The 19049-nt window shown below is 38.8% G+C and overlaps 1 protein-coding gene across 1 annotated transcript in view; it reads left to right on the forward strand.

The window, feature by feature from the left end:
- Nucleotides 1–3284: 3284 nt before the first annotated feature.
- Nucleotides 3285–19049, forward strand: part of LRP2 (LDL receptor related protein 2) — a gene marked incomplete at both ends in the record, with an annotated part of 130997 nt that continues 115232 nt past the window's right edge. Inside the window, 4 exon segments of the mRNA XM_082311876.1 lie at nucleotides 3285–3331; nucleotides 3333–3412; nucleotides 3415–3484; nucleotides 3486–3595. Coding sequence (XP_082168002.1) covers nucleotides 3285–3331; nucleotides 3333–3412; nucleotides 3415–3484; nucleotides 3486–3595 — 307 coding nt within the window.

Raw genomic sequence — 19049 nt, forward strand, 5'->3', positions numbered from 1 at the left:
GTATTTATATTATTACCCAGGCAGAGAGACAGAGTCTTTAGTTTAGATTCGTATGACTTGTCATTACCAGTGTTATCTCAAAAAATGAGCATGGCTACAGGTAGCCTTGCTTTAGTATGATTAAACAAAAATAATAAAAAAGCTTGTCATAATAAAGACATAGGATTTAATGGTGAAACTTAAATGTGAAATTGGAAACACAGCTTGTAATGTAAAATGTTTTCTATGTGGAAGAACCTGGGTTTATCCAAGGACAGACTGACCACAAGATTACTGAATGCCAGTGGCAATTACAGCTTTATTGGATAACGCACTGGGTAGATCCTCAGCCTCCATAAACTGTCCTAGCCCTGAGAAGTTCAGAAGAGACGAATTTACAGGTGCAGATCTCATCCACTGTTTCATTTAGTGAATGTATCTTTTGCTTGTTTTTTTTTTTTTGTTTGTTCGTTTGTTTGTTTTTTAATTAGCCATCAGCTTTGTATCTTTATCTAGTTATACATCAACCCTGGTGTTTCTACCTGTCTGTTAAGAATTGGATGAGTTTGGACACTAAATTAGAACTGAACCCTGATCAAAAATCAAGCCTTTTAATTTTTAACTTCTGAGCTTAGCGTGCGTCTTTAATGCGTAAGCAACGTGGTTGTTTGTTCTAAATTACACCTTTAACAGCTTTTCTGATGCTTGCTTACAGCAAAAACCAGGTGAGCAAACACATCCCAAACTGTATTTTGAATTAAAAGCAGAGTTCAGTGAACAACTACATTGCCTATGTTTTCTCGCTCTAACCTTCTAACAGATATAGTCTGCATCTTCTTAAACCTGAAATAATCAACTAAAAATCCCTAGATCTAGTTCAGTCAGAAAACAATCAGCTAACATTTTAGTCAACAGGAAGCTGAGAAGGAGAGGTGTGTTACACCGGCGTGGGCAATTTTGGATGTAGTTATAGGAAAGCCTTGAAGTGTTTTGAATCTGATCTTGCAGCTCTAGTCTCGCTGAAGTTCCATTTGATGTTGTCCAGCAGGACAGGTTCCCTTTGGTTGGATGATGAGGTGCCATGGTAAAGTGAGAGGAGAAAATTTTAGATGAAGTAAATAGAGAACAGCATTGTCCTATGCTGGCTCCATAGTGACCATCATTCTTCAGCAGCGAAGTATCTGGGCTGATCGGTTCATTTGTCTCTGAATGCAAATTTTGTCTTCTAAGTGCAAAGAAGAATGGATGGGGAGAGCTTGACCCACTGTCTCAGCACAGGGCTTCCCCTATCAACAGCGTCTCCGCTGTTTCTGTTTGAGAATCCCTCTTGCCCAGCACCCTGTGGGAAGTACAGATGTATAGAAATGGTAATGGTGAATGGGGCAGGAGCACACCTTCTGGCTGCCAGCTCTGTGGGAGTGAAACATAGGTAGGTGCCTCCCAAAGCTTGTATATAGGTCACCTCAAACATACGGTGACAGAAGAGTGCACGTAGCTCCCAATCTGGGTTGCAGCTCCCAAGCACTGTTTGCACTGTCTGCGTGTTGCTGGGGTGTGAACTGCTTTAAACAATTCCCCTTCTAATTAAGTACGGTCAATCTGTATGTTGGCTTTTCAGGCACCCATCTGTACAGAGCGGATCTGCTTGCTCCCCTCTGAGGATCCCTTCCTTCCCTCCCCATCGGCGTTGTTGGGGGATTAAAGCAGCGGCGGCCCCATACACAAACGCAGCTGGTTCCGTTTGGTCAGCCTGAGCCTTGCTGTGAAACCACGACAAGAATTCCAGTAAGTTGGCAACACTGAAACACAAAGAAAACAACAATAGGAAAAGTCCTTCCGTGCAGAAAGGAATGTTTCAAGCACTGTTCTCCTACAGTGAAAGGAGAGAGGGTGGGAGGGAGGAGAGAGGTTTGAAGAGGGTAGGTCGCCCCCCTCCCCCGGCAGCTCTGGATCTTGTGATGGAGAGATCTTATCCTCTCTTTGTGATTCAGAGGTGCCAGGAAGCTAATTGAATATTCTGATCTGCCCCCAGTGTTTCTTGTGGCTTGACCCCGGTGCTGTGTCGTACCACTACACCAAACAGCCCTGAACCTGCATAAATCACAACCTTGCAAAAGCCTATGCTCCACATCTTCTCCCCTTTCTCCCCCCGCCCCCCTTCCATCTCGATAGATAGAAAACCTTTACGGAAAGGTTTAGGGGGATTAGTGTCCTACAGGACCTGGAGGAAAATCACAATCTGCTAATAAGCAACAATATGTTCCTCTGCACCTTTTGCAAGAATAATGCAGGCACCTCTACCCCTTAATTGAAATTGCAGTCCATGGCAAAAAGAAGAGAATACTTTGAAATATCGCTTAAGTTCTGTTGCAGAATCAGCAAACGCCTATTGCAGTATAATGAACATGGTATGAAGCTAACGTAAACAATATATGGAATTTATAAAGGTGGTGTCATTAAAATTAATCTGACAAAGCCTCTTGCAAGACGAATAGACACATCTTGCTCCCATGCATGTGTATGTGTGCGCACATACAGAGAAAGGAACAGCTTGGCATAGCTAAATTTTCTACATGGAAGACTATTTCTGACTCATACAAATCAAAATAATGATTTAACTTCACACAGTTTATGTATGATGCTTCTGATCCTGCAAGCCAAGCCTCCAAAATGTTTGCCCTTTTCCCAAGACTGCATTCCAGCCTGAAGTATTAGGGTATCTTTATCTTTCCCCTGTGATACTATGCACTGTTCTACCCTTGTTAGTAAGTATGTGATTCCTGAAATGGCAGCAGTAAAACACGGGCAGACATTTCATGTGTGCTGCACACACTATCGGAGAGTTAGAACTAGAGTAAGGTGTCTCCAGCTGATATCTTAAGCATTCACAGCCAAAGCACTTTACCAAACTGATTTTTATCTGCAAAGAAAGTGGAGAAGTTTCATCCCTACAGTTTTCCTTTCACAATATTTATCTGAGGAATAATAATAATAATAACAACAACAACTTCTAAGCTTTATCCCCTGCATTGGTAAGTAGGTGACGTGACATTTTTCAAAGTTGTCAAAAATACTTTTCTTGTTTGGAGCATGCCTTTTTGGGGCACTAAAACCTGGGACATAGTTCACTTGCAATCTGCAATTCCCCTGATCTACTCCAAATACGCAGTGTAGCACCAATGGACTCTGATATAAAGTCTGCAGAGTGCAGGGGCTTGGAAGCATCTTGCCTATCCTGCACAGTGTGGAAGGAGGGGCAGAGGCAGCCTGTGGCTGCAGGGCCTGGAGCAGTGCCTGATTCCCTCATGCTAGTTCCGGGGCCGCCGGGTATAAAGAGCTTTATGCAATGTCTGGAGGGTGGGAGTTTATAGAAAACGCGATGTCTCAACAGGCGTACACGCCTTTCTTCTGCAACTAGCGGGACAAGAAAAAGACACCGGGCTCCTTGTGCTGCTGCTGTGCAGATCAGCACCCCGGAGTTGAGGAGCCAACTTCTGAGGGAGCTGGAGCATCCCAGCCCAGATGGGACCTCACCATCGGATGGATGGAAGAGCAGCAACTGCTTGCAAACTGCTCATATTATTCACTGCATGCATAATGCAGGGCAGTTGCCAAGGTAAGCGCTATGCTCCAGCCTCTCCGGAATGGGACTTGCGCTGCGAGGAGCACATCCCTGTCCTGGGGACTTCTATGAGAAAAAGACCGAAGTGCCTGAAAGTAGGGGTTAACGGGAGCTGATTCAAGGAGTTCTTTCTAATAGCTGGGGGAGACAGTTGGCTCTTTCCAGGAGTCATTTGATGGAGTCGATTTCTGTTGTGGAAAATGAAGTAGCGCCTTAAAAAACACTACAAACACCACTGGCTCTTTAGCTTCACTTCATCTTGGTTTTAAATTATCCCAGGATGTCTTTTCTGATTGTTTTTCTGGTTTATACACACTTTTTTTTCTGGTTGTACAAGGCAGCAACACACTAATTTGCTAAATTTGGAGGGACAGCTCAGACTTTGCAACTCTGCGGTCTAAACTCACAGTTTGATAGAGATGCAAGTGGGCAGCTTTTCCTCTAGCGAGTGCTGCTCACGGGCTGTGGATAAGGGAGGGGGGGGAATCACCCCAGGGTTTTTGCATTTTTTCCTTGCGATCTTTGTGCCCTTCTTGCTACCGAAGGGTGAGCGGTTTTGCAGAGCAGAGTTCACCTGCATTCCAAGAGCAGGTTTGGTGACCACTAAAATTGTACCTAGAGTTGTTTTTGATGAGAAGCGCACAAGCTCTGGCGCTTGCACGTAGACAGGTTGCGCCTGGGGGGGGGCGGGTTATGCATGGACAGGCTTGCGTACGTGTGGTATATGCAGTCATTTACAGAAGGCTATAAGAAAGAAACAGATGCTTAGTCTGGAGCACAATAAGCTCCCCTCAGTCGGTCTCAGACGCAGATTTGAAGTTGAGAGAGGGAGAACTTTTCTCTGGGCTTTGCTGTTGCTAGGCGACACCTGGGAGCATGTGACGGGCGAGCAGGCCGGGCGCCGCTCCGCCGGCTAATCGGGCTGCCGGCGATGGAGCGGCCGTGCCTCCGGCCCTCTCCCCGGCCGGTGGCTGCAGCCCATCTTCCCGTCTCCCCCTCTTCGCGCAGTTTCATTGCCCTGCAGTGAAAATGAAGCCCGTCTTGCTGGAGCAAGAGTGGCTGAAGTGCATTTCCTCGGCCCCGTGTATTGACCCGGCAGTCTTGCTGGTTGTCTGTGTGTCTGTGTATTACATGTGGGTTCAAATTGTTAATCTGCTTTCTTTGCTCAACTCTTAGTTTAAGCTCCTTAGACAGAATCAAGTAAGTAATTATACAGCAACTGCTGCTAGCAGCTCCCACTTAGGAGCAGGGAAATAGGAGATAGCTAATGTGCAGCAGGAGACCTGCAAAAGCTCTAGCCAAGGAGGTCACACTGGGCAGAGTTAATCCTATGCACTATTATTTTACATTGGATAGAATGGAAGCTGCAGTGCTGATCTAAAAGTTCGTTTCTTTGCTCCACAGCCACTTTTGACTGTTCAGGCTGTGCCCAGTAAATGACATGACAGGGTAAGCAGAGGGAAGCTTTCAACTAGCATCCATAGGCAGTGGAAGTACAGAAGTTTTTTACTTTGATGGTGTTTTGTGCCGCCCGCCCCCCCCCCCCCCCCCCCGCCCCCAGTAGAATAACTGTGCAAATGAAACAGTATAGTTTTAGTAATGGGTAAGTGATATCAGTGAAATCTCTGGATAGCAATCTTGGCCACACGGATTATTATCGTGAAATATTTGGTATCCTTAAGTTCCAGCTCCTTGAATGTTGAGATCATGTCAGACCTTAATTAAAAAACAACAACAACAAAAAAAACCCCAACAAAACATTTAAGAGAATCATGAAAGCAATTCCAAGGCTCAGAAGGAAAATTGTGAAAATCATACTATCTTGCCTAATGCTCAGTATTTTCAAAGTTGCTTCCATGATGTTTTTGAAGGTTTTTGTTGGCAATACCTGAGTGTTCCCAGTATAAGCTGGATGTTTCTAGAAGTAGTTTCACCTGAGCACTTGCTCAAAGGATTGTATCATGATTCTTCTTTGATTTATCTAATTTTGGATTTACTGGAATTAAACATACCACTTATAAACTGAATAAAAATACTGCCTTTGGTAATTGCCAATAGTACCAGGGCATGGTTCCGCAACCTTTACTCTGTAAGCCTTGTTGCCTGTGGGGTACCTGTTATCAGAAAAAATTGCAGCTGGAATCTAAAAAACTACCTAAGTGACGGTAGTGTCAAGAAGGAGCACCACAGGACTAACATTAATGTTTGTTTTGAGGAATCTCAAAGTGCTTCACGCTCATAGTCATAAACTAGAGATGCTGGATGGATGTTGTACTCTCAGCAGTTTTGCAGAGGGCAAATGAGATCACTAGGGCAACTTCGCATTTGAACAATGAGTTCTTTAATGTTACTGCAAAGCATACCAGATCTACATGCTCATGCAATATTCCACGTAGTATCTGTTATCAGGTTCACCTTATCTAAAATGGAAGGCCTGCTGTACTTTTTTTGATGAGGATTTAGTACCTGAGAGTGTTTGAATTTTTTTCTGTTCTTAATGGTTCAGCACCAGAGGAACTGTTAGTTTAGTTTCTTTATAAAATCATTCATATATGTAAAATTACATGTAAATCATTTGTAGAAACCTGCTTTTCTTTGTAAAAAGGAACTCTTCTTTCTAGACAGAAACTATTAAGAACATTCTTCACAAATCTACTATAGTTAATATTTCTGTAACCTATATATTTCAGATCACTTAAATTTCCTTCGTTGCTTTTTTCTGTCCCTTATGTCCTGATGACCTACTTTCAACAGAGATGATGTAAATCTTCCAGAAAATAAATGTATTGGTATTAAAATAATATGAATTATTTAATAACATTGGTATTGATTTTTGTCACCAATTCTGTTAAATTAGTGCAAGTTACAAAACAGTGCCAGTATCGTGTTTTTTCAGACTTGCATGTACTTACACTGAAATTCTGGCTTTGCTGCAATTTATTGCAAAGTACCAAATTGCTGTGTAAAGGCCAGGATTTCACTGTAGTAGAAGTGTAGTTTACAATGTTTAAATTGCTGTTTGCCTCCCCTGTCTTTCTGGTCGATGCTTCTGAAGATCTTTTTATTCCTTTAGCATGCTTCATGTATGGAATCAAAGATGACAGATTCGCATTGCTGTGAATTATATGAGACCAACGATTGCTTAGCCAGGCTGTATATTTTCCTCGCTGATAATTATAATATTCGTGTGAACTTTTGAATTCTGGGAAATGCAGCTGGAAATGCAGGCATCTCCATTAATGGTCTTTCTCTCTACATATGTGCTAATTTTTTTGATTTTTGGATTCTATATTGAGTTAAGAGGCCAGAAGATCACAGGCTAGGTTAACTTCTAGGGTGGTTTTTTTTTTTTTTTCTCTTCTTTTCAATAAGTCATAGTTTACTGACTTTCTGTTGTCTGTTCTAAGGTTTCTGTTGTTGATCTCAGGATCAGAAGCCTTTTAATTTAGATTTTTTTTTTTTTTTTTTTTTTAGGAAAGCTGATTATCTATTCTGTATACATCTTGGCAAAATGTGATTTATGCAGAAACTTTGCTGTAATACAAAATTTAGTACATCAAATTTGATTTACATCCTAAATCTCTGCAATGATAAATCATCAGCTTAAATGCGTCCCAGGCCAATATGACTAAAATTTGTTACCATTATAAGATCTCTATTAGTCTGAGACTGAAGGCTATTCTAAGAATGAATGTATATGGTGTGATATCATATCTCAGAAATCACAATGAACTTTTGCATGAAGTGAGGCCAGTAATGAATAGGTACAATAAGACTAAGTAGAGAAGAGCTACAGCAGCTCTTTCCAGAATGACATGGAGAAACATGCTTTTCCATCAAGCATTGTAATAGTTCAATCTCGAAATTAATAATTCAGTGTTTTTTAGACATTGCCTTCACTCAAATCTATTTAATCTGTCTGTAGGATGATGTATAGTGACATTGCTGTAGGCGACAGGCCAGAGTCAATATTCATACTCCCTTGTGCAGCGCTGTGCATGTTTAAATGACAGAGAAGCCTGTCTGTAAGATTACGCTCCTGCCAAGAACTAGTGTTTGAAGACCTTGAGTGAGACTTTCCTTGAGGACTGAGGATTTGGGAGTAATGAGAAGAGAGAAAGAATGGCAAGGAAAATGAATATACCAATGCAATCCTGACATACAATTTAATAGCTATTGTGCATGACCTATGGGCTGCAGTGTTCATAATCCTCCACTAGTATAATTTTCTTGGTTTCTCTTGGAGATATACTTGCACAAAATCAAGAGCAAAAATGCCACTGAGTGTCCATCTACCTGGCTCTGAACTAGTTTATTTCCTGAGGGCTGATAATTTAAAAGTACCTATCAGTGAAACACATTATAATCTTCTCACATTTTAATTAATGAGTGGTATTTCTATGCACTGACAGTCTTTTTTTTTTTTTTTTTTTTGTATGGTTCTTTTTAATGAGTAGCCTTCTTTTAGTACATCTCTTGAATTTTCTTAATAGTTTACTCTTTTTCTGTATTCTGTTCAGCAAAGCATATCAGGAATTTGCAAAGTAATCAGCTAAAGAAAAGAATGGGACAGACCCCAGAATTTTAGTTAAAAATTGAAAGCAGTAATTGGATGACACCTGGTTAGATTTAGGTTCTATGCCAAATGCTAGAATTACAGTAAATAATTAAGCTACAGGAGTCAAGACAAATAAAGACAGCATCTAAGGAGATTTCAGCTAAGATAAATGTGTGATGTATGCGATGCTTCTGTTTCCCTGCAAGACAACCCAAAACCTTCTTTCATATATTGAGCTGATTGGAAATTTGAGCAATGAAATCCTACTTTAATCCGGATTTACTTTCCATGTGTTTTGCAGGAAATGAGCAAAGATTCATTTGTGGGAAAGGTAGAATGCAATTTCATTAAAGCCTTTTAATTCTTTTCCTTTTGGGCTTCCTGGATTGACATGAAATCAATCACACTGTTTGGAGCCTTTCCCCCTCCATATGCCTTCTTGCACTGTTAGATTATTGCCAGATCAAAGCCCAATGGTGGTTTTTTTAACTTCTCATTATTTAACATCTAACCTGGAGGTTCTTCTGTTGAGATTTTTTTTATCTGAATACTCTTATTTTTAATTGAGCAGTAAACAGGCACATTGTAGAGGTAGTTCATTTTATCTTTATGACTATTGGATCAAATGCCATTCAGTCTTCTTACAATACTTATTTTTAGATTTGAGATCTTGTGAAAACTCTTCAGATAGACAAATATGTAACTTTGAGTCACATTGTACTATCACTTTTTTTAAGCAGGAGTTTATAATGGTGCTGTAAAAGTGCTGGAACCATATAGCACTTTGGATGTTTTGAAGGAAATTACACTTTCTAGAAGTTGTCATTGTTGAAAAACATTAAAGGTCCTGTCTAATTAATGATCTACAGGTTGACATCTATTTAAAGAGAAGTTGATGTTTTTATTCTACTGTGGCTAATTAGCGATGATAATCAGATAATTTGTCAGCTTCTTTTTAATAGCTTATACTGAATATGGCAAATAAAGGACAGCTGTTTTTCAAATTATTTAAAACGAAAGTGCTTCTTTATATCATTTGATAATTTATACTTTATTCTTAAAGATACCTTAAGCTGTTTCTAGATGAAGGAATAACAAGGTTTCTTCTGGGTCAACCCAGTGCAACTCCATTAATTTCAAAGAAATTATCCCTGAGTTGTACTGATCTGAGAGATAGAGAATAGGATTCAGTAAAGAGTAAACATCTCTTTTAATAGCTTATTATTATTTGAGACCCATTTTGAAGTCCACTTTCTTATGATAATGTTCATTTTATTAACTGCTTTTAGCTTCCTTAACACAGCACACTTTTAGAACAGTTTAAGAAAATGAAGTTTAATGAGTAAGCATTGAAATGTTTAATGGAATGGATAGCCTTTAGCGGATTCCACAAGCTTTTACTGTTGGTCTCAAGGCTTTTAATGTTTTCTTTGTTTTGCAATGCTTAAAGTGGATTAGAGATCTAAGGATCACTGTTACAAGTTTTGTTTTGGATTAATGAAATGACATATAAGAGTTGACTGAAATTGTTCTACTTTTATGACCTGTTCTATTTTATGCTTTTAACATGAATAAGTTGCCTTTGTTTTACAATCAAGAAGCCAGATCTTCAGCAAAAGGGCACTGTTTACAGCAGCAGTGTGTCTGCCCAATTATTTTCTTGCACAAGCAGGTCATGATACTACACCCTGCTGAGTCGAGTCGAAGAATGGGGGTCCGTTCCAACAGGGACTCCCTTTGATGGGGATTGCAGGCTCGTGCTTTTGTGGAGCAAGAAGGATGGGGGTTTTAGTTGTGTTCTGTGGCATCTCTAAAAAAAAAAAAGGCATGGTCTGCAAGATATCCCAGGAACTGATACATTCACTGATATATTTACAATCTAGGTAATGGTTTTTATCTTCAGAAACCATTGTGCACATTATCAACTCAGATAAATATACCACAGAGAGTTTAGTTTAGTTTGAGGAAGTATAGGGCCTGCAGAACTGGAGTACATACATATATCGGTAATCCTCCCCAGGTTTGCCCAGAAGAAGGAAGTTTACTATGTCAAGTTCACATCATTCAACACCAGTGGAGACCCCATTTAGATCTGATCCAGCCCTTGTCATCTAAGGGGACAGTTTCATGAGAAGCGATGAGCCAGTTGAACAGCTCACTGCTGCTGGAAGCAGGAGGCCCCACTCTACTTCCCTGTCTCCTCCAATGTCCCATTCCCATGTTGTTGCCAGCTTTGCGTTCTTACTGCTTGCTTTGTGCTAGCACCACTGCTCATCGAACCTCTCTCTGTGAGCTGCTTTCACTTACAAACCTGGAGGAAAACTAAACCAGGCTTAGGGAATTAGGTGGTTTCCTGGTGGCTTAGTGATATACAGCAGCATGCAGAAAGGTCTGGTAGTTACTGGAGTTTGGAAAAGAAAGTGAACCTTGGCATCAAGTGGGAGAAGGAGAGGAGTTAGAAAGAGGGAGAGAAAGAGATACCCCTTTTTCCTATACTAAGTCAGTGGGTTGGCTCAGCTGGCCGTGCAACCACTGCTTAATGCTACTGCTAAGAACATATAGGAAATGCTTGGCTAGAATGCTGGTTACAAGAGTGGTCCCATCAGGGCTATAGTGAATTAGTGTTAGCACTGCGGGAAACCCTTTTGTAAAGTTGTCTAGTGTAAACAGATGGCTTGACTTGAATGGGACTGCTCACGTGTTCACTTTTGAGCAGGATTGTAGGGCTGTTCTCAACCTGCAATGCAATAAATGAATTGGACAATAACCAAGCACATGGAATGCTGCTGCAGGTTTTGTTGGCTTTCCAGCTGTGTTAGTAAAAATCACTTTTACTACTGTGAGGTCTAATAGGTTTTTAAACCATTTCATGTGAAATGAACAAGCTCCAGTTTGTGTCTGAAATGAGTGACAAAGTTTGTGGCGTCTTCCGTATGAATATACAAGCTGTTTTTATTAGCTTTGCAGTTTTTACTTTTCTGTATGAAGTCAGCCACAGAACGCACTTTAAAGCCTCACTGGAAATGAATTTTTGTTCCTAGTATTCTGTAAATGTAAGAAAGTACTAAAATTCCTTTTGTTACCTCTGCAGTACATGAAAGGTATTTAGTGGAGTAATTAAACTGTATCTACTTCAGTTGTTAATGCGAGCCTTGACAAATTTCTGTTGGCTGAACCAATAGGAAATGGGAATGGAGCCTCAGACATAGCTCAGTTGTGGCCTGTCTTTTTGCTCAGGCAGGCCGGCCATCTGCTTCTCTGGGAGTTCTGCCTGAGTAAAGAGGGCAACAGCGACAAGCGGGCTCCTTTGGCATTTGCAGAAGTGATATCCTGTCATGGCATTTGTGTTCTAACTGTAGGCAATTGAAAAAAATGGCGATTTAACAATAGAAATGCAAAAATGCTGTTATTACTAGCTTTCATTAGTTTTGCAGATGTTAACTTTATTAAGCCTGCCACAGAATGCATTATAAAATGGTTATCTTACAGAGAAAATACCCAACATAATAAAACTTTAAAGATGAACTTTAAATCCTTTAGAAATCTGGGTATCTCTTGGATTTGTTTGAGGAAAAAAGAAACTAAAAGACAGATAGTTAAATTCAGTAAAAAAAAATGAGTAGCAAAATTTAAATTGATTAAGAGTGAGGTAAAAGCTCCAACCTTGATGAAGTACTTTATCCATCCTAAGACTTTATCACCTCTTAGGTAGAAGAAGCCATTCCTCACTGGTTTTTGTTTGGTTTCATAAAGAAAAGACACTTTAGCAATCGATTGCCTTTTTTTTTTTTTTCCCCCAGATGTGCAATACTTTTTAACTTGTTGGCCTATTTAACTTTTTCTAGTAGGGGATCAAGAATTCTCAGAGACTTAAATCCCAAGAAATTTCATAAGGTAGCAGAGAGAGAGACACAAATTATCACCCTGTCAAGGGCAAATCTTGGTCATTAAACATTCCGTATGGAGATACTGACTCTGTAGCCAGCAACATACCAGGTGTGATTGCAGTCTTCTTCCTAGCAGGCATTTTGAAAGACTGATGGAAACTATTGCTATGAGGAAGGGATTACAATTTAAAGGTTGTAAGTCTGTAGGCAAATGCCTGCAGTTCTGTGAGCAATGTTATTTATATGTTGTGTGCTTCCCCTGTGAAAGCTGGGAGACAACGTGTGCCTTTCCTGTGGTTTTGTGCCCTTGCTTCCGGATATAAGTACATAGTATGCAGTACTTCTGTGCTCTTGTGTTTCCAAGGATGCAGCAACACAAGCTAGAGCAGGAGACCCTTCTTCCCTGCTATTCACCTCTGTGCCTGGAATGCTGCTTAGAGTAGCTAGCTAATGTAATTTAAAGAATTAAAATATTATGCCTAGCAGCCACCAGTGAAGGGAAGCAGCAGCAGAATCAAGGATCCTTAAAAAATCCAAATGGGTGAGTAAATCTGACAGTTGCAGAGTATGGCTGGTTAGGGGAGATCTAAGTAAAATGCTTCTATTGGGGCTGACAGGAAGGGTAATGTTTCAGTGGGAGTGGTATTTCTTGTATTTATCCTCTTCTCATAAATTCAAGGGCTTTGTCTTTTTAATTTGACAAACTCATTAGTATTACTATTTGGGTGAAATGATTTTTTTAAAATTATTTTTTAAACCGAAAACTATAAAGAAAATATACCACATTTAAAACTGAAATAGCCAAAGGATGATTTAATTCTTATTGTTAATTTTCAGGTCTATTAAGATAAAGTTACATTTTGCGCGAGCACATTGCACAACATTGTTGTTTCAGTTCAAATGATCCTTCCTTTACTCAGGCCTGCCTTAGCACATGAAATTTCCTTTTCAAGAAGCTTGATAAGGAGTGACCAGCCATAGCTACTAGCTGCTAGCTGAAATTGAGTCACTAGTGAATAAGGGAGAAACGTGATGAGTGTCAATGCACCCGAAGAAATATATGTAATTCCTAATGTCATGGGCAGTAGTAAGTAGCATTAGAATGTCTATCTATCTAGGCACACTAGATACTTGTAGCATATGATCTATCTATTCTGTACTGACAATTCAGTTTTTCTGCTTTTCTGAAAATGTTCTCGCATGTTTAGTTTGCAACAAGTAACAGTCACTGGTTTTGAAGTACAAAATGATGACTAGTACCCTGTGAAGCTTTGGGACACAGCTTAAATTGTATTTTTTATGCAGAGTCCCACTAGTTATGATGGTGCTACTCAAGTAGTGAAGAATTTTGTTATAGATACGGGTTCTGTGGTGGAAAGAGAGAAATAACTTTCACTTTATGTGCTTACTGTGTTTATTATCTGTAAGGGAAAGTGGTTTATTTTTTGCATGACAAGTTTCATTTTTCATTTAATAACTTGTGATATAATATTCCAGTAAGGTTTACGATTTGGCAAAGTGTTATATGTTGCTTGGCAATTTTCAATCTAGCAATAATACGTAAAAGAAATATTAAAAATTACACAATTTCACTGTCATAAACTGGATTCCTAGTGCTACGATGACTCATCAGCTTTCAGGAGAGCATGACTGAATTGAATGCAGCTCACCATCTCAGCATGAGGTCTAATTTTGAGAACAAACAGCTCATTGGTTGGAAGATTAATTTAAAAAACAGTACAACTCTCAAAATGAGAATAGCTTCCTGAGAAGGCTGTTTTATCATCTGTTACTGCATCTATCAGACTTTCTCAGTGGTATGTACTGCACATGTTCTCTCTAAGTTGTTTAAGCACTTTTTCAATTTTCCACACACTGTGTAGTTGTAAATACTTCCTAGTCTTGAAGATTTTCCTCCTTTGGTCATATTTCCCGGCCTCCCCCCCCTGTTACCCAATTGTTATTCTACAGCAGCCTTGGGGCCATTAGCAAGGTTCATTCTTATGAAAATGCTTGGGATGCTTCCTTCTGTGAGTAACTGGGGGTGTCTTTATTTCTACTGTGTTTGCTTGTTCTTCTTCCTCTTTATGTCATTTGGTCAATTAGAACAGATTTTTGCATATTTAATGGGCCATTCATGAAAAAGAAGCTTCTGGGATTTATGAGAGCTCAGACGTGTATGCTTCCCTAGAGATCCACAGTTCTTGCTTTGCTTACCCAGCTAACACAAGCACAATTGGTTTATGTGGATTAAGACACCTAATGTCAAGACAACTGGTTGAGGTTGTCCAATTTAGTGCAGAACATGTTCTTTACATGTAATGTGTCTTGAAATACATTTTTATATTGTGAAGGCTAATCTTTCAGTACTGCAAATGCTGGTTCTCTTGAATTTGGCCACACAGATAATAACTTCACTAAATCTTCTAAGAAAGGAGTAGAAATAGTTTTTATTAGTCTCACCTTGGAAAATACTTTATATACAGTTGAGGTTAAAGAAAGTGTCCAGCAAAAATTAACGGCTGATTCTCAGTTATCACTGAAGTATGAGAAATTTGACAGTGACTTGAATGGAAGAAGGAACCTGGTCTGTTCAATATAAGGAATATTTACTTTATCAGTAGAAAGGAGTATCACCTGTCTGTTAGAATTAGCCCTTGCTTAAAAGGATTATTTCTTATTCCTGCCTTGTTATAGGACTAAGAAGATAGTAAGAATTTATTTGTTGCTTTTTAAAAAGTGTGTGAGTTGAAGCAAGATTATAAAAGAACTTAATTTTGATTAATTTCTTATAGTATTGTATGATGGTAAAGATACATAATATGGGTATGTGCTGTTTGTAAGCATGTATGATAAATGAACTGTCATGATTTTAAATTTAGAAAGTTTATTTTTTTTTACATTTAGGATCAGTGTGAATAATTTTAAAATATTTTATATCTTAATTTTTTTTTTTTACTTTTTCCAGAATGGCTGGTTTTAAAGTGGTAATGTAGAAACCATAGTTACTTTGTTCTGAATACCAGAGCTTAAGAAAAAAAAATATTTTAAACTGAGACTTTTTTTCTAAGAGGTCCATATGTGGTTTATCAGAAAATTAGGAGCTTGTTCTCTTTATTATTAGTACAGGCTTATAATTGAAAAAAATAAAATTGAATAGATTTGTTAAAAATGAATTTATAAACCATTTCTATTTTTATCAGGCTATTTGCATTTGTTGCTTTTTCAATTAATAAAGCTAAAGTAAGGTAGAGAGGATGAGGATTATGAATATCTTTAACGTTGCTAGGAGGCATTTACAGTGTCATTCCTTTGAACTTGATGTCTGCAGGAGACTTGAACCCTTTTTTCTTTGCAGGAAAGCTTTCCTGCTTAGTTTCACTAGATTAAAATCCTGAATTTCTTTAATTCTTGGATTTATGTTGAGGCATTAGCAGAAATGAATCTATAGTCCTTTTATAACTGTATTAACTGAAAACAAATAGTTTAACATAGAATACACTAATATTAAGTGTTTTTTAAAAAAGATTTTGCATGTGAGCATTATTAAAATGAGATTTGATGCTTTAGTTTTAACAATGGTTTTAGTTGACAAGTGTCTGTATGTGCAAGAGCATGCAGACACAAAGCACAGAATATAATGTAGATTTTGCTGTCTCCAGACCTCCTTTTTTTTTTTTTAACTACTTAGCAAGTGGTTTTGAAAGGGAAACCATAAAAATCTGCTGTTGCTGCAGTGAAACATGGTATTTCTAAGTCCATACTGAAAGGCAAAATTTTCACTTTTGTTCTTGAATTTTAAGGTGCTTTTTATTAAAAATCAGTGAGTAAAAATTGAAAATGTAGGTATTGGGTTCTACTCCGCCAGGCAAGATCCATTTATTACAGCTTCTGCTACCCATCATTCCGCTGAACTCAGGACGTGGTTTACTCAAAATTTCCTTTCCTCTGAGTATGGAATATCTAGCTCATTCATCTGAGATGGAAATAGACTCTGCACATCCAGGTAGGCTTACAGAAAGAAACAAATGAGCAAAGATTAAACTTAAGTTTCCCTTCTGTTTTTCATTCCTCTCACCCTCCTGATATCAGTTCTATTTATAATCCAATAATATATGAAGTTCTACATGTGAGTGGATTTTTAGGGAGAAGAGCTAGAAGTATCATTTTCTGCTGTTTGGTGGAGCAAAAGCTATTTTATTATAGTCATCAATGGGTTTCTGCTAATTTTTGAGGAAGCTGTGCAACTGGGACTTGAGAGCCAAATCTCTTTGTCCAGTTAGTGTCAGTGGAGAACCAGATGGGTTGCTTCAAGTTCAGTCCTTTATCATTTCCTCATCTGTGCCCCCCCAATCTGAAATAATCTGTATTATTTTTGTAACAGAAAGTTTTCTAAAACGTCTGCATCTTTCCTTGGGGGCTAGGGAGTGCATAATAAAAAAATCAATTTAAATAAACAAAGTAGCTCTGCACGTGCATCACATGACATTTGGCATTCAGAAGAATAAATGGACTCAAAAGCAGAGTAGACAACTTTTGTGAAGAGTAGTGCTTTGATCACTGTTAAACACACCAGAGTTAGAGGTGGAATCTCTGGCTAGGAATCCTTCCAACACTGATTGGTAGGAGGTTGGAGGCCCCTCCATAGGAACGCTCAAGGCGTATGTGCCTTGTTTCTTGTGCTGTCTAATAAATATGCCAGCAAAACTGAGTGTGCCTCTCATGTACTGTGACTTCCTGGAGTGCTACTGGAGAAATGGTAGAATGTGAATAGGCATTGGTGAAGGGAAGAACAGCACCATTTGGCCTTTGCTTGTTGACATTGGGGCACCCAGGTGAGTTCAAGTGCCTATCATCTTTATGCTGCAAACTATCTGGGGTATGAGCCTTCTTTTTGTAAGTGTTTGTATGGTGCAAGGCACAAAGAATCCTTCATCAACTATTGAGTGTGTAGATGCTATTTTTACTACTAATAATATCATTATAATATGTAATTGGATGATAATTCAGTAACAGAAATCCTGTACTTCCCTATTAACATTGTAACTCTGCTTCTCTGGCATTGCAGCTCTTCTGCTTCAGATTGTCCCTTGACTAGTCCCTTGTCCACCTATCAGTCTCTATACAGACATCTTGCAGTCATGTGAAGTGAGTGCAGACTCACACTTATACTGTCTTTTTGTTGATATAGTCAGTTAAAATTATTTCTCTAATATAATCTAGTTTAGAGACATGTAGGCGCAAAAGATGTTCTGTGTTGCAAGGTCTTGAAGACTGAAGATAAATCTTGTACTGCTTTCTGTAATACCTATAAATGCTCATGTGGTCTGTGTTTTTTTTAATCCGAATAGTTTGTATTAAATATAATGGAGTTTGCAGAGTGTAGAAAGACTGAAGGTTAAATGTTGTCTCAAGGTATATGAAATCTAGCATAATTTTATCAGACTCATTTTTCTTTATATTTTAAATAATCTTTGTTCATTTGCTTATTATAATTGCTAGCAGAATACTACTTTTCAGTATCACAGGGCATTTTACAATATTAAGCAAAGGTTTTTCCTGAACTATGGATTTTACTTCTTTCTGCATTAGTGTGGGGGAATAGAGATGGAATTTCCAGAGGTTCAGCTTCCCCTCCCTGAGCATTCCAAAACCTCGGGTTGTTTGATATATAATTAAGCTAGGCAAAAATCTGACATCAAAGTGTATGGAAGGTTGATTCTCCAGGATTCTTCTACCTGCAAGGCCAGTGGAGTGGGCTGTTCTGTTGGGGGGCCAAATGGGAACAGAGAGTACCCTTTGCTGGAAGGAGGAAAGGGAGAAAAGAGAGCTTGTCACTTATTTTTCTTTTTGTAAAATTTATGTGGAAGAGGCTTGTCATGTACAGTTCCTTTGCACTTGTTGAAAAACTGCAGATGTATTAAAGGTGGAACTGTTCAGCTGAAAAAATATTGCCTTCAGGAACATTACTCTTCTAGATGCAAAAAATCTGTTGAGAGAGGTGATTCCTCAAAGAAGTGTAAAGTAATTGCAGCAGTGTGTCGTTTTTGAGTGGACAGTTTGAGAGTGGTGCAATCTACCCTGGGCTTAATACATTCTTCGTTACTTTAAATCTTTCATTTAAGCTTAGCTGTTAAAGAGGTGTTAGCAGTTCTCAAAGGTATTGTGAGCATGAGGAAGAACGAACGAATGAGGGTTTTTGGCCTATTCTGTATAGTCAGAATAGACAGTCATGGTGCCCTTAATCTGTGGATCACAAATCACCACTTCCTACACAAACATATTGGGGCAAACGAAGCACAGAGGAGGTTGAGAGGGTGTAATGGACTGCCTTCCTATTGAAGACTGTAGCCCTATATGTTAAACCATTGTGCTGTGAAATACCCAAAGCTATTAACCTCTCTGTCTTCTGCCAGAGTTCCATATGACTTAATGTGACAGTGAGTAACGTTCATTAGTGGTGTGGAGGTTGACTACCATCCTCTAGTGGCAGTGGGGTTTGTCTTTGGCAGTGGTTTAGCTTAGGATACTTCATTTCTATGTAGGCAACACTTGTTGGGCAAAACTTGTCTTGCAGAACATACGGTAATTGTGTTGAATAGTGCTTGTATTGCATTATTTCCTTTGGTAAGAGATTTTTTTTTTTTTTAATAAATCAAAAGCAAAAAAAGGTATTTTGTTTGGTTAGTGTTTTGTTCAATCTTTGCTCTGACAAAATCACTATTATGTTGCTTTATTCCAGTGGAAGATGACTACCTGGCATAATCTTTGTGCAAGCAGCTTACTCAGAGCCAGTAATATTAGCCTTCTTGTTTTTACCTGAGCAAATTTTGAATCTTAAGCATCCACTCAGGAGTCTCTTATAAGAGAATCCCGGACACAGAGAACCACGGAAAGTCCAGTGACAAAGTTAGCGTAAAGCCCAAAGATAGTAAGTATAGCAAGAAGTTTAGAAATAGTGCTTTGGGCTATATATTTCCAGCAATGCTTCTGATATTTAGTT

This window comes from Platalea leucorodia, assembly GCF_965183815.1.
Source record: "Platalea leucorodia genome assembly, chromosome: 5".
Taxonomy (NCBI): domain Eukaryota; kingdom Metazoa; phylum Chordata; class Aves; order Pelecaniformes; family Threskiornithidae; genus Platalea; species Platalea leucorodia.